This window comes from Leucopleurus acutus (assembly GCF_964270905.1).
Source record: "Leucopleurus acutus genome assembly, chromosome: 11".
Lineage (NCBI taxonomy): Eukaryota > Metazoa > Chordata > Mammalia > Artiodactyla > Delphinidae > Leucopleurus > Leucopleurus acutus.
The window spans coordinates 95,972,915-95,985,099 of record NC_139152.1 but is presented as its reverse complement, the minus strand read 5'-3'; the positions used below and the strand labels follow the sequence as shown (position 1 = coordinate 95,985,099).

The 12,185-nt window shown below is 41.1% G+C and overlaps 1 protein-coding gene across 3 annotated transcripts in view; it reads left to right on the top strand.

Annotated features, from left to right (window-relative positions):
* The window catches only part of SLC25A17 (solute carrier family 25 member 17), a 47,051-nt gene extending 35,138 nt beyond the window's left edge, over positions 1-11,913 (top strand). For 2 of the 3 annotated variants that reach the window (XM_082850845.1, XM_082850846.1), the window contains exons 5-9: positions 566-682; positions 2,020-2,165; positions 2,254-2,349; positions 3,614-3,696; positions 9,391-11,913. In XM_082850845.1, the coding sequence (XP_082706971.1) occupies positions 566-682; positions 2,020-2,165; positions 2,254-2,349; positions 3,614-3,696; positions 9,391-9,538 (590 nt within the window). In that variant the 3' untranslated portion in view covers positions 9,539-11,913. Of the gene's footprint in view, positions 1-565; positions 683-2,019; positions 2,166-2,253; positions 2,350-3,613; positions 3,697-8,025; positions 8,114-9,390 lie in introns of those variants that run through there. The other variant, XM_082850847.1, reaches the window with a different exon arrangement.
* Positions 11,914-12,185: the final 272 nt, after the last annotated feature.

Genomic DNA, 12,185 nt, shown 5'->3' with positions numbered 1-12,185 from the left:
TCCTAATTCCCCAAGTGATGAAGAAGTCTTCTGTGAGCCTCCAGTCCCTGTTGAAGCACTTTCAAATGTCACACTTTCTCTCATTTATTGTACTAGATCCATACTCACTTAAAACCATGTGAGCTACTTACATGAGAGTTGTAAATTGTGTGTTTTATGTGATATTGTCATGGACTTATTTAGCATGTGATCAACAAGTAACTTCCCTGTCTTAAAGCTGTTTTTAAAAACTGTACTTAAAACTATATCAAAATTGCTACTTTGGGGGTTATATAAATTGACAGACAGATTGCCTCCTATTATACAAATGAGGAAACTCAGTACTCTCTTCATGTGGAGAAGTACTGCTGCCAGCCATTCTGCTATCAGCAAGGCTTCTGAATTGCTTCTAACAGTAGTGGCTTGTGTTGTACCCTGGCACAAAGGGACACCTTACCTTAGGTCTCCTAGTAGGTCAGTGGCAGACGTATAACTGAAACATTGGTGTGTAGCTTTAACATAAGACAGCAAAGCTTAAAAGGTTACATTTTGCTTTCCCTTTGTCTCTCCCCCTTTCTTTTTGAAGGAGTGGTGAATGTGCTGCTAACAACTCCACTCTGGGTAGTAAACACCAGACTGAAGCTGCAAGGGGCAAAATTTAGGAATGAAGACATTGTACCAACCAACTACAATGGTATTATTGGTGAGTGTCTCTTGGGTGAGTTCCTTTGTAAAGATTTTCTTTTCTCTCTGTATCTGGAATTTATCACCATGATAACGCTACAACCTCAAATCTCAGTGCCCAACAGTAAGTATTTGTTTAGCTCATGTGTCTCTGGATTGACAGGGATTTGACTCATCTAGGCTGACTCCAGCCTAGGATTCTCAGCTCCATGTGTCTCTCTTCCTTTTCCTGGGACCAACCTGAGCATATTCTTCTCTTGGTGATGGCAAAAGCACAAGAGGACATGCCCAATCATAACAAGCATATTTCAAGCCCCTGTTTGCATTTTGTCTGCTAACATCCTCTTGGCCAAAGCACAACCAATGGCCAAGCCCCAAGAAGATAAAGGGTAGAGAAATACACCCATGGAGTATATCTCATGGAGCATAGGTGGGAGGGGATGAATATTTCTGAAGAGCAATCTGCTACTTTTTTTTCCGTAATGTTTTCTTTAGATAAGGATACCAGATTAGCATCTGATATCCTTGAGCTTCTGCTTTTTAATAGTATTACATTGCTAGGTTCTCCTTTCCCATGCTTCCATCTTTGTAATGAGAACAGGGGTTTTCTTATAAGGCAATCCTATAAAATGGACTCCAGAGAACTATCTAATCTTTTTTTTATACATTTATTTATTTATCTATTTTGGCTGCATTGGGTCTTCGTTGCTGCGCACAGACTTTCTCTAGTTGTAGCAAGTGGGGGCTACTCATTGTTGCGGTGCACAGGCTTCTCATTGTGGTGGCTTCTCTTGTTGCAGAGCAGGGCTTCAAGAGCTGTGGCACACAGGCTCAGTAGCTGTGGCTCTCGGGCTACTGAGCACAGGCTCAGTAGCTCAGTAGCTGTGGTGCACGGACCTAGTTGCGCCGCAGCATGTGGGATCCTCCCGGACTAGGGCTCAAACCCATGTCCCCTGCGTTGGCAGGCAGGTTCCCAATCACTGCGCCACCAGGGAAGTCACCTCTAATCTTTTTCTGTACTGACCTTTGTTGTGAAACACATGGGCTATCAGTTCACAATTCTGTGTAGTACAGAGTTCCCAGTGGTGGTGATGATTACTTAGGAAAACTTGACATGCTAACCCCAGATTTGTCAGGAAAGGTTGCCTATGAGTGAAATTGGTCTCTCAATAACTTGGTGACGGTCAGTATCTGATGATTATTCAAAAGTAGTTAACTGATTAACTTGTCATTGTGAGAAGGAAATCTTGATAGAATCAGTATGATAGAATACTGATAGAATGAGGTTTGTGTTCTGGGTACATTGTCTTCTCTAGTTAGGGGATTGTCATCAAAGGTCCTTGATTTCTTGCTCAGATGCTTTTCACCAGATCATTCGCGATGAAGGAATCCTGGCTTTATGGAATGGCACATTTCCCTCCTTGCTGTTGGTCTTCAATCCTGCCATCCAATTCATGTTCTACGAAGGTTTAAAACGGCAGCTTTTAAAGAAACGAATGAAGGTAAGCCCTGATTCTGAAAGCAGCAGACAATCCCTGACACCTTCTTGCTGTTTAGATTGATGCAGTTTGTTCTTCCTTTGCTTTCCAGCTTTCTTCTGTGGACGTGTTCATCATTGGTGCAATAGCCAAAGCCATTGCCACCACGGTCACCTATCCTCTGCAGACAGTACAGTCAATTCTGAGGGTGAGTGCCAGGGTTCTCCCTGCATTTAGTCAAACAACATTCTAAAATACTTGGTTTCCCTGTTTGAAGCAATGTTATTTAATAAAGCAATAAAGTAGTCCGGAGCATTCCTCATGCATTTTTTCCATTATTTGATATTTTGCAGATTGAGGAAAGAGCTATAAAGGAAGTGAACAGCATTCTATGATTTAGTGGAGAGGGGCATGGTGGGGGTCTTCTCAGGTGGCATGATTGGAGATGGGCTCCTCTGAGGAGCCATATGTAAATTAAGACTTAAAGGAAGGCAAGGATCCAGCTGTGCAAAGAGCAGAAGAAAGAGCATTCCAGGTAGAGGGAACATGATGTACCGAGAGCTTGGTGAATCCTAGGAACTGAAAGGAGGCCATTGTGGCTGGAGGTGGCTCAGGAGGAGATTAGAAAAGGAGCAGGGAGCCTATAGGTAAGGACGAGATTTTATTCTCTCTGCAGTGGGAAACCTTTGCAAGGCTTTAGACTGGAGAGTAATGTGATCTGATTTACAATTCGAGAAGATTACTGTGACTGTTCAGTGGTGAATTGGTCAGAAGGCTAAGAGAAAAGGAGGTTGTCAGGTTAGGAGGCTATTTCGGTCATACAGGTAAGATGTGAGCGTGGCCTGGACTATGGTGGTAGCAGTGGGGAGGAGAGATTCAAGGTCTGTTTGGGAGAAAAAAATTCAAAGGACTTACTGATGGGTAAAATGAAGGTGGAAGTGAAAGTATTTCAGTTCAAAAAGATTATTCCCTTCTGTTAAAAGTATTTTTACTAATGTACTATTTTAAAATTGGTACTTAATATAAAGAAATTCAGTAGCAGTCAAATGAATGTATTTTGACACTTTTATAATAGAAACATATAAAGTGAAAAGCTCAAATTGCAGAGATTCTAATTAATTAGTGTTTATCATAACTTCTTAAAGGATTGGAAGCCATACCATCAATATCTAAATCTTCATCGTGGGCATGGCTTTTTCTTTTGAGGTAGAATTTTCCCCATGACTCTCTGTAAAATGAAAATTCTCATGCTTGCTTCATTGAAAAAATATTTCTTATTTTCACTTATTTCATTGAAATAAGAGGATTAATTAAATCTAAATACTGATGGATATTTTTATTACCATATGCTGTAACATGTTACTCCAACATAATTTCCTCTGCAAGCGGAAATTGAGATAAAGAAAGCTGAAATTGAGATAAAGAAAGCAGTAGCAAGCAGTAATTATTTATCTTTTTTTCTTCTTCCCCAGTTTGGACATCACAGACTGAATCCAGAAAACAGAACACTGGGGAGTCTTCGGAACATTCTCTATCTTCTTCACCAACGCGTAAGGTGAGCTTTGTAGATGGTTCACATTCTGTCCTCTTTTTTTTTTAAATTTATTTTATTTATTTATTTTTGTCTGCGTTGGGTCTTCTTTGCTGCACGTGGGCTTTCTCTAGTTGTGAGCGGGGGCTACTCTTGGTTATGGTGCACAGGCTTCTCACTGCGGTGGCTTCTCTCATTGCGGAGCACGGGCTCTAGGCGTGTGGGCTTCAGTAGTTGTGGCACGCGGGCTCAGTAGTTGTGGCTCACGGGCTCTAGAGCGCAGGCTCAGTAGTTGTAGAGCACGAGCGTAGTTGCTCCTCAGCATGTGGGATCTTCCCGGACCAGGGCTCGAACCCGTGTCCCCTGCATTAGTAGGTGGATTCTTAACCACTGCGCCACCAGGGAAGCCCTCTGTTCTCTCTTTTAACAGCGCTCTCTGCCAAGAAGTGGTTGGATTTGCTTACCTTGCACTTCTGCCTTGGCAGTGGCAGCCTAGAAACCTCTCCCTTGCCTGCTGTGCTCAGACATTTCTGACTTTAGGGGCTAAGTGAGATATGACAGCATTTTGGGAAATTATGGAAGAGTTTAGGTCCTTATTCTTTGTTAGTTACAAAGATTCAGTACTCCTTTAGAAAGGGAATCCTCCTATGAAATCCTGCCGTTTGCGACAAAATGGATGGACCTTGAAGGTATTATGAAGTAAGTCAGGCAGAGAAAGACAAACATGTGATTTCACTCATATGTGGAATCTAAAAACAAACAAACAAACTCATTGATGCACAGAACAGACTAGTTGTTACCAGAGAGGAAGAGGATTCAAGGGTGGGCAAAATGGGTGAAAGGAGTCAGCTGTACAGTAATGGTTGGTTACTGGACTTGTGTTGGTGATCACTGTGTAGTGTATACAGATGTCAAATTATAATGCTGTATACCTGAAACATATAATTTTAAAAAAGAGAGCCCTGCTGTAATCTAATATAGAGACCACTCTGCTGAGTAGTCCTCCATTGATGACATATCCTATGACCTCTCATAGATAGAAATAAGCAGCTATTAGAGAGCAGCAGTCATAGCGGGAAAGGGAGGGAAGAGTAGGAAGAGTTACAACAATTATCATCATAATGATGACAACAGTGATAATGGTGATGAGAGCAGCTAACACTGTTGAGTGTTTGCTATGTGGCAGACACTAAGCCAGATGCTCTACCTGGTAATCGCGCTTAATCCTAACAACAGCCCTATGAGGCAGGTACTGTCGTCATTTCCCCGTTTCATTTAAAGAAACTGACCCCTAGGGGAGTCAAATAGATCAGCACCTTTGAAGCAAAAGCTGCTGTAACTTTATTACTGTTTCTAGATGTAAGATATTTTAAAATAAATTTATTATAAAGATAGAATATACTTGGGATAAAAAATAAAATCAAAGATAAAGAATTGGTATAAAGTAAAAAATAAATGCTGACCATACCAAGTGTTGGCAAGAATGTGAAGCGACCAGAACTTTCCTATGCTGGTGGGAATTTAGAATGGCACAACCACTTTGGAACGCAATTTGGCATTTTCTTATAAAGCTAAACATACACCTACCATAGACCCAGCCATTCCCCTTCAAGGTATTTACCCAAGACAAATGAAGTGCGTCTATACAAAGACCTGTGCATAAATGTTAATAACGGCTTTATTTGTAAGAGTCAAAAGCTGGGAACACCCCAAATGTCCATCATCAGATGAGTAGATACAAGTTGTGGTATACCTATACAGTGGAATACTATTCAGAAAGGAAAAGAAATAATTACTGATACATGCAAAAATGTGGATGGATCTCAAAATAATTTTTCTGAGTAAAAGAGATCAGTATGAAAACGATTTCATACTGTATGATTCCACTTATATAAAACTTAGGAAATGGAAATAATCTACAGTGACAGAAAACATATTAGTGGTTGCTTAGGGCCAGAGTAGGTGGAGGGAGAGTGATTGCAAAGGGACGTGAGAATACTTTTTCAGGTCATGGATATGTTCACTACCTTGAATGTGGTGATTGTTTCATGGGTGTGCCCATCAGTCAAAACTCATCAAATTGGGCTTCCCTGGTGGCGCAGTGGTTGAGAGTCCGCCTGCCGATGCAGGGGACGCGGGTTCGTGCCCCGGTCCGGGAGGATCCCACATGCCGCGGAGCGGCTGGGCCCGTGAGCCATGGCTGCTGGGCCTGTGCTCCGCGGCGGGAGAGGCCGCAGCAGTGAGAGGCCCGCGTACCGCAAAAGAAAAAAAAAAAACAAAAAAAAACCATCAAATTGAAGTCATTTAAACTTCAATAAAGCTATAAATACGTGCACACCTACTATGTTTTCTCTCCTGTCTCTTTACCAAGAGCTAGTCACTGTTAACAAAAAGTGCATGTATTTCCAGAATACTGTATAAAACATATATTTTGGGTATTCATTTTTATACAAATGTAACCATATGGTAATACTGTTTTGTACCTTGCCTTTTTGTAAAAACGTTACAAACAATCCTTCACATCAATATCTGTACATTTATCTAGTTTTTTTAAATGACTGCATTTTTTGTTATATAATATGCCATAATTTATTGACCAATACACTTACGATAAGTATTTAGTTTGTTTCCAGGTTTTTGCCTTTACAAACATTGACAAGTGAATAGTCCATAAATTTAGCTTTGTATACCTCAGTTATTATAATTGTAGAGAAAATTCCTTGAAGTGGAATTACTTAAGAAGTTTAAACATACAAAATTTTGATAGGTATTGCCGTGTTGACCCAAAAAGATGATACCCATTTCCATTTCTGCCAGCATTGTGAGAGTTAAGAAAAATGTAGTTAAGAAAGTTAAGAAGGTAGTGCCAACAGGAAATCTTTAGAGTTACATAGTTTTGAAATTCAGCGTGCTTTTACATCTTTCATCTTGCTTGGTTCTCACTCAGCCTTGTGCGTGTGGAAGGGTGACTATATTCCCATTTTTGCAGATCAGGAAGCAGGTTTAGAGAAAATGACTTGCCCAACACCAGACAGATGCAGGCAGAGCCAGATGTTCAAACTCATACGCTCAGTAAGCACTCAGGGACCATTGAATGAGTGTTCATCCACTAGAACGTTCTACAATGATGGAAATACCTGTTCTGTTCAGTAGGGTTGCCACCAACCACGTGTGTCTGTTAAGCACTTGAAATACTGCCAGTACAATTGAGAAACTGAATTTTAAATTCTATTTAAATTTAAATGACCACGTGTGGCTAGTAGCTACCATATCGGACAGTGCAGTATACCATGCCAGGCCTCTCCAAACTTTTGATTGATTAAGAACACCTGAAGTGCTTATTAAAATACAGATTCATGCCGCCCCTCTGGAGTGGGGCCTGGCAATCTTCATTTCTAAACAGACCCTGGTGATTCTGATGTGAGTGGATGTGAAGAAAATCAACACTACTGTGTATCTTTCCTTTACTACTGACACAGAGCACTTCACTCCTGGCACCTCTGGTCACCAGATGTTGTGTGGGGGGTTCCCCGCGCCAGGCAGTTCTGTGTGATACCAGCCGGGCGTCCCGTGATTTAACTCCGTTCTGATGCTGCGTACCCAGGGATAGCATTAGATCCCACAGGTTAAGGAAGGGCTCAGTCCTAGGATGCTGACCCTCACTTCAGATGACAGTCACAGGTAGTCGGTCTCCAGGTTACACAAAACTTCTGTCTGACTTGGCTACGAATTGGAGGTTGCCATAACCTCCTCCCCCTTGGGTATGATTGTTTGCTAGAGCAGCTCACAGAACTTAGGGAAAGGGAAACACTTATGTACGTTTACCAGTTTATTAAAGAATACAGATGAGTAGCCATATAAAGAGATCTGAGAGGGTCCCAAGCACAGGAGCTTCTGTCCCCGAGGAGTTGGGGTATATCACCCTCCTGGTACATGGATGTGCTCACCAACCTGGAAGCTCTCTGAACCCCATACTTTTGGGATTTTTATGGAGGCTTCATTATGTAGGCATGATCTATCATTAACTCCATTTCCGGCCCCCTCTGCTCTCTGGAGAATAGTAAGTGGGGCTGAAAATTCCAAGTTTCTTATCACAGCTTGGTCTTTCTGGTGACCAGCCCCATCCAGGAGCCCACCAAGAATCACCTCATTAGAACAGAAGACCCTACTATCACCGAGGAAATTGAAGGATTTAGGAACTCTATATCAGGAACTAGGATCAAAGACTAAATATTAGAATAAGAAACGCTCCTAGTGCTCTTATCACTTAGGAAATTACAAGGGCTTTAGGAGCTCCATGCCAGGAACTGAGGACAGAGACCAATATATATTTTTTCTATTATCTCCCAGCAGACCTCACCTTGAGAAACATTGAAGTGGACTTGCTTGGCTTTCTTGGGGGAACACAATTCAAATTAGTCAATGAACTAGAAATTCATGGGTCAAGGCTTTTCATTCCTATTTATCACAGGATTTGCTCCAAATGATAAGTTTTCACACATAGCAAATGTATAAAATGTAGAATAGTTTCTGAATGGAGCGCTTGATTAGCTTTAATCTCTCAGTCTGCGTGCTGTGTATAGCCCTGGAGTTGCTGATGAACTAGCATATGAGATTAATTCACTCTCAAAAAGTAGCTTTGGAGACATCGTTTACTCTGAACTCCTGGTTCTAGCTGAAGCATTCTTCTCTGTGGTTAGAGCAGTGGGTCTAAAGGGCTGGTGTCCAGGCTGGCCTCATCATCCTCATCACCTGGGAGCTTGTTAGAAATGCAAATTCTTGAGTCCCATCCCAGACTTAATGAATCGGAAACTCTGGAGGGGACCCAGCAATCTGTGGTTCACCAAGCTTTTCCAGTGATTTTGATGTATGCTAGATGTGAGAACCACTGGGTTAGAAGATCAAATGTGGACTTCCCTGGTGGCTCAGTGGTTAAGAATCCGCCTGCCAATGCAGGGGACACAGGTCTGAGCCCTGGTCCGGGAAGATTCCACGTGCTGCCGAGCAGCTAAGCCCAGGCACCACACCTGCTGAGCCTGCGCTCTAGAGCCCACAAGCCACAACTACTGAGCCCACGTGCCACAACTACTGAAGCCTGCGCGCCTAGAGCCCGTACTCCGCAACAAGAGAAGCCACCACAGTGAGAAGCCCGCGCACCGCAACGAAGAGTAGCCCCCACTTGCTGCAAAGAGAAAGCCCGTGCACAGCAATGAAGACCCAATGCAGCCAAAAATTAATTAATTAATTTAAAAAAAAAAAAAGAAGATCAAATGTATGGGAAGACTCAGAATTGGAGAGCTTTTCATTTCTGTCACTTTCTCTCGTTTTGTTGCAGCTACAATGATCTAAACCAATTGGCAGCTTTGCCACCATTTAGGGACTGTTAGGTTGAAATAACTGAGTTGGGAGAGTGTTAAAGTCAAGATCTAAAAGTTCTTTGTTAGATCCCAGATTTTGGCATAAAAATGGTTTTAGGATTTTAGGATCTGTACCCTATCTGTGGGATACTGTCAGCATTCCACTAATTAATGGTGCCTGTGAAGAAATACTAAACTTTCATCAATCCCCAAATACGTTTAAAGATAAGAAGTACTTAAACAACAGAAGTCCGTTATATCTAAAACTTCCATAGCTTCTTTTGATCCTAAGAATAAACCTTTGCAAAATAGTATTGTTTCTTTGAAAACCTTTTGTTTTTTCTCACCTCTTTCCTTTTAGGCGTTTTGGAATAATGGGACTCTACAAAGGCCTTGAAGCCAAACTGCTGCAGACAGCCCTCACTGCTGCTCTCATGTTCCTCGTTTATGAGAAACTGACGGCTGCTACCTTCACGGTCATGGGGCTGAAGAGCGCACACAAGCGCTGAGGCACCTTCCACCGCCAGGCACTCAGAGATGCTCAAGACAGGGGATCCTTCTCTGTGAAGAGAAGCGGTTCCCCTTTTACTTGCTCCTTCCACTGAGAATTTTACCCTCATTGGCTTGGAATGCATCTAAGTTTACACATGGAGTATAGCCAGCTTGACCTGTTACCAACTTAGTTTTATGATGGTTGGTTGAATTTTGTGGGGGAGGTTGGGCCAATGGCCATATGAAAAGAAAACATTATTGAAAACCTAAAAATGAAAGTTTATGGGGGTTTATTGGTTTTTTTTGAGGGGAATGGACTCTTGCTCTCATGTATAATCTTTTCCAAGTAGAGTCTTTTTTTAGATTTGCCAGATGGTCCCTTTCCCTTGAACCCTCCCCCAGGTCCTAGGGCAAATTTGCTACCATGTAATTCTCCTCATATACTTTTGTATGTCTTCATCTTGGTATTTTCTTCACTAAAAATGTTATGACTATGCCATAAGCATGACTTTATTTTTCTTGGCATCTTTTTCCTCCTGCTTAAGGAAAGGTATCTTCTTTAGTGTGTGAGCTATTTATTTTGTGGGGGAAATGAAAATTATTAATTCCAAATGATTCTCTTATAAACTATTTGTAAATATCACTTATTTAGTATTTGACATAATTTTAAAATATTTATTTTGAATCAACCTTTTCACTACAAAACTTGAGGTTTTATGTTCATCCACATAGGCCCCAATAAATTGTCGGCACAAAAGTCATTTTTAAAAGTTGCCCTTTATAGTATTACATTGAGCTTACAAGCAGCTGGTAAAAATCACAGAAGAGGGAGCAGATACCTTGTTTAGGCTCTGGAATATTATCTTCTTTTATAAACTCTTGGTAGAGACTGTATATTTTGAGAATAAACTTGATTGAGGTTATTTCTATTTGGAAACATTCCTTAGAGTCCTGCTACTCAAAGAGTGGTGCCTCAAGCAATAGCATCGACATCACCTGGGAGCTTATTGGACATGCAGTCCCAGATCTTCTGAATCATGTTCCGCATTTTAATAAGATATCTAGGCAATTTGTACTCACATCAAAGTTCAAGAGACCTTAGAGCTCTTGACCCTGCAGAAGATACAGTTGGTTTCAATTATGGAAACCAAGACAAAGATTGTTCTCAAAGGAAAGATAGACTAATGTATTAGAGCAACCTCTGAAAAAACTGGGAGTCCTATGTCATCATTTACTTTCACCTTGTAGCACATGTTCAGGTTCGTAGGACTTTTGTTATGTGGCCAGCAATGAATTTAGACATCTCAAGGCACTCAAGAAGCAAACTCCCTTGACATTAGTAGAACAACAGCTTAGTTCTACTTAGTTTGACTTAGTTTTTGACTTAGTTTTTGTCCCTATAACACAATGACAGGTTTTTCATTTGTAAGTCTAATTCATTCAGAGTCAGAGAGAGTAATAATCAAGTGTCTGTGGACTCCAGTATTTAAATTCAATTTTGAGAGTGGAAATTTCTTTCTCTTATTTCTCCTCTCGTCCCTGTGGTAATTTCAAAATATGTGATTATTAAACTATTAATAATTGAAAGATCATTGTGTTGTTCTAGAAAACAAGAACTAAGAGGAACTGATAATCTGGGAACTAGCCTGAGCACTCGCTTATTTAAGCTAGAGAACTGAAGACAGAGAACTGGCCCCATTACTACTTTTTATTTTATATTAAGGTATGTGTTGTGTTGGTGGCGAGGCTTGGGTGGGGAGCATGGGAGAAGAATGATCATAAAGGTACCATGTGTACTTTTGTTACTATTTTAATTTTGATGTCCACTTTGCAACTTGAATTTTGAGCTCAGGGTATCGTGTATTGTTGGTGTGTTAAAATAATTTCCAAGTCAGGTTATATAGTTATATTAGATGTTTATGATGTGAGAATGTATTTGATGCTTCTTTCTTTTCTGATTTTATGAAGGAACAATTTCATAATGTGGTTTATATTCCCTTTGGAAGCTTACAGACTCACTGCATAGTTGAAACTAGGTAATGAGTCACCCGGTTTTGTAATCTTTGATTATTAATAAGTTACTTGAGGAAACTAAGGAGCCAAAGTCTATACTAAGGGAATGGAAAATTTTTTCTTTTTGATTCTTTATGAGGTTTCTTTAGAATGTGAGGATTAAGAGCCTTAGGGATTATGTTAGTGTCACCTCAGTAGAAAACTTAATCTGTGTTTTTAAGTGGACACTAATATGTCCACCCTTGTCTATTTTACAATTAAGTTTGAAATGCAGAAATAGGATTTACCATAAGAACAAAAGCAGTGGGAGTTAGAATCTTGGGTTTTATTCCCAGCTCTGTCACTGACTAGCAAGTTACGTCATCTCCTTGTGCTTCAGCTTTTTTTTTTTTTTTGCAGTACGCGGGCCTCTCACTGTTGTGGCCTCTCCCGTTGCGGAGCACAGGCTCTGGACACACAGGCCCAGCGGCCATGGCTCACGGGCCCAGCCGCTCCGCGGCATGTGGAATCTTCCCAGACCAGGGCACGAACCCATGTCCCCTGCATCGGCAGGCGGACTCTCAACCACTGCGCCACCAGGGAAGCCCTCAGCTTTTTGATAAGTGGAGATAATAATACTCACTACCCACTTCAGAGGATGTTTGAGAGCTA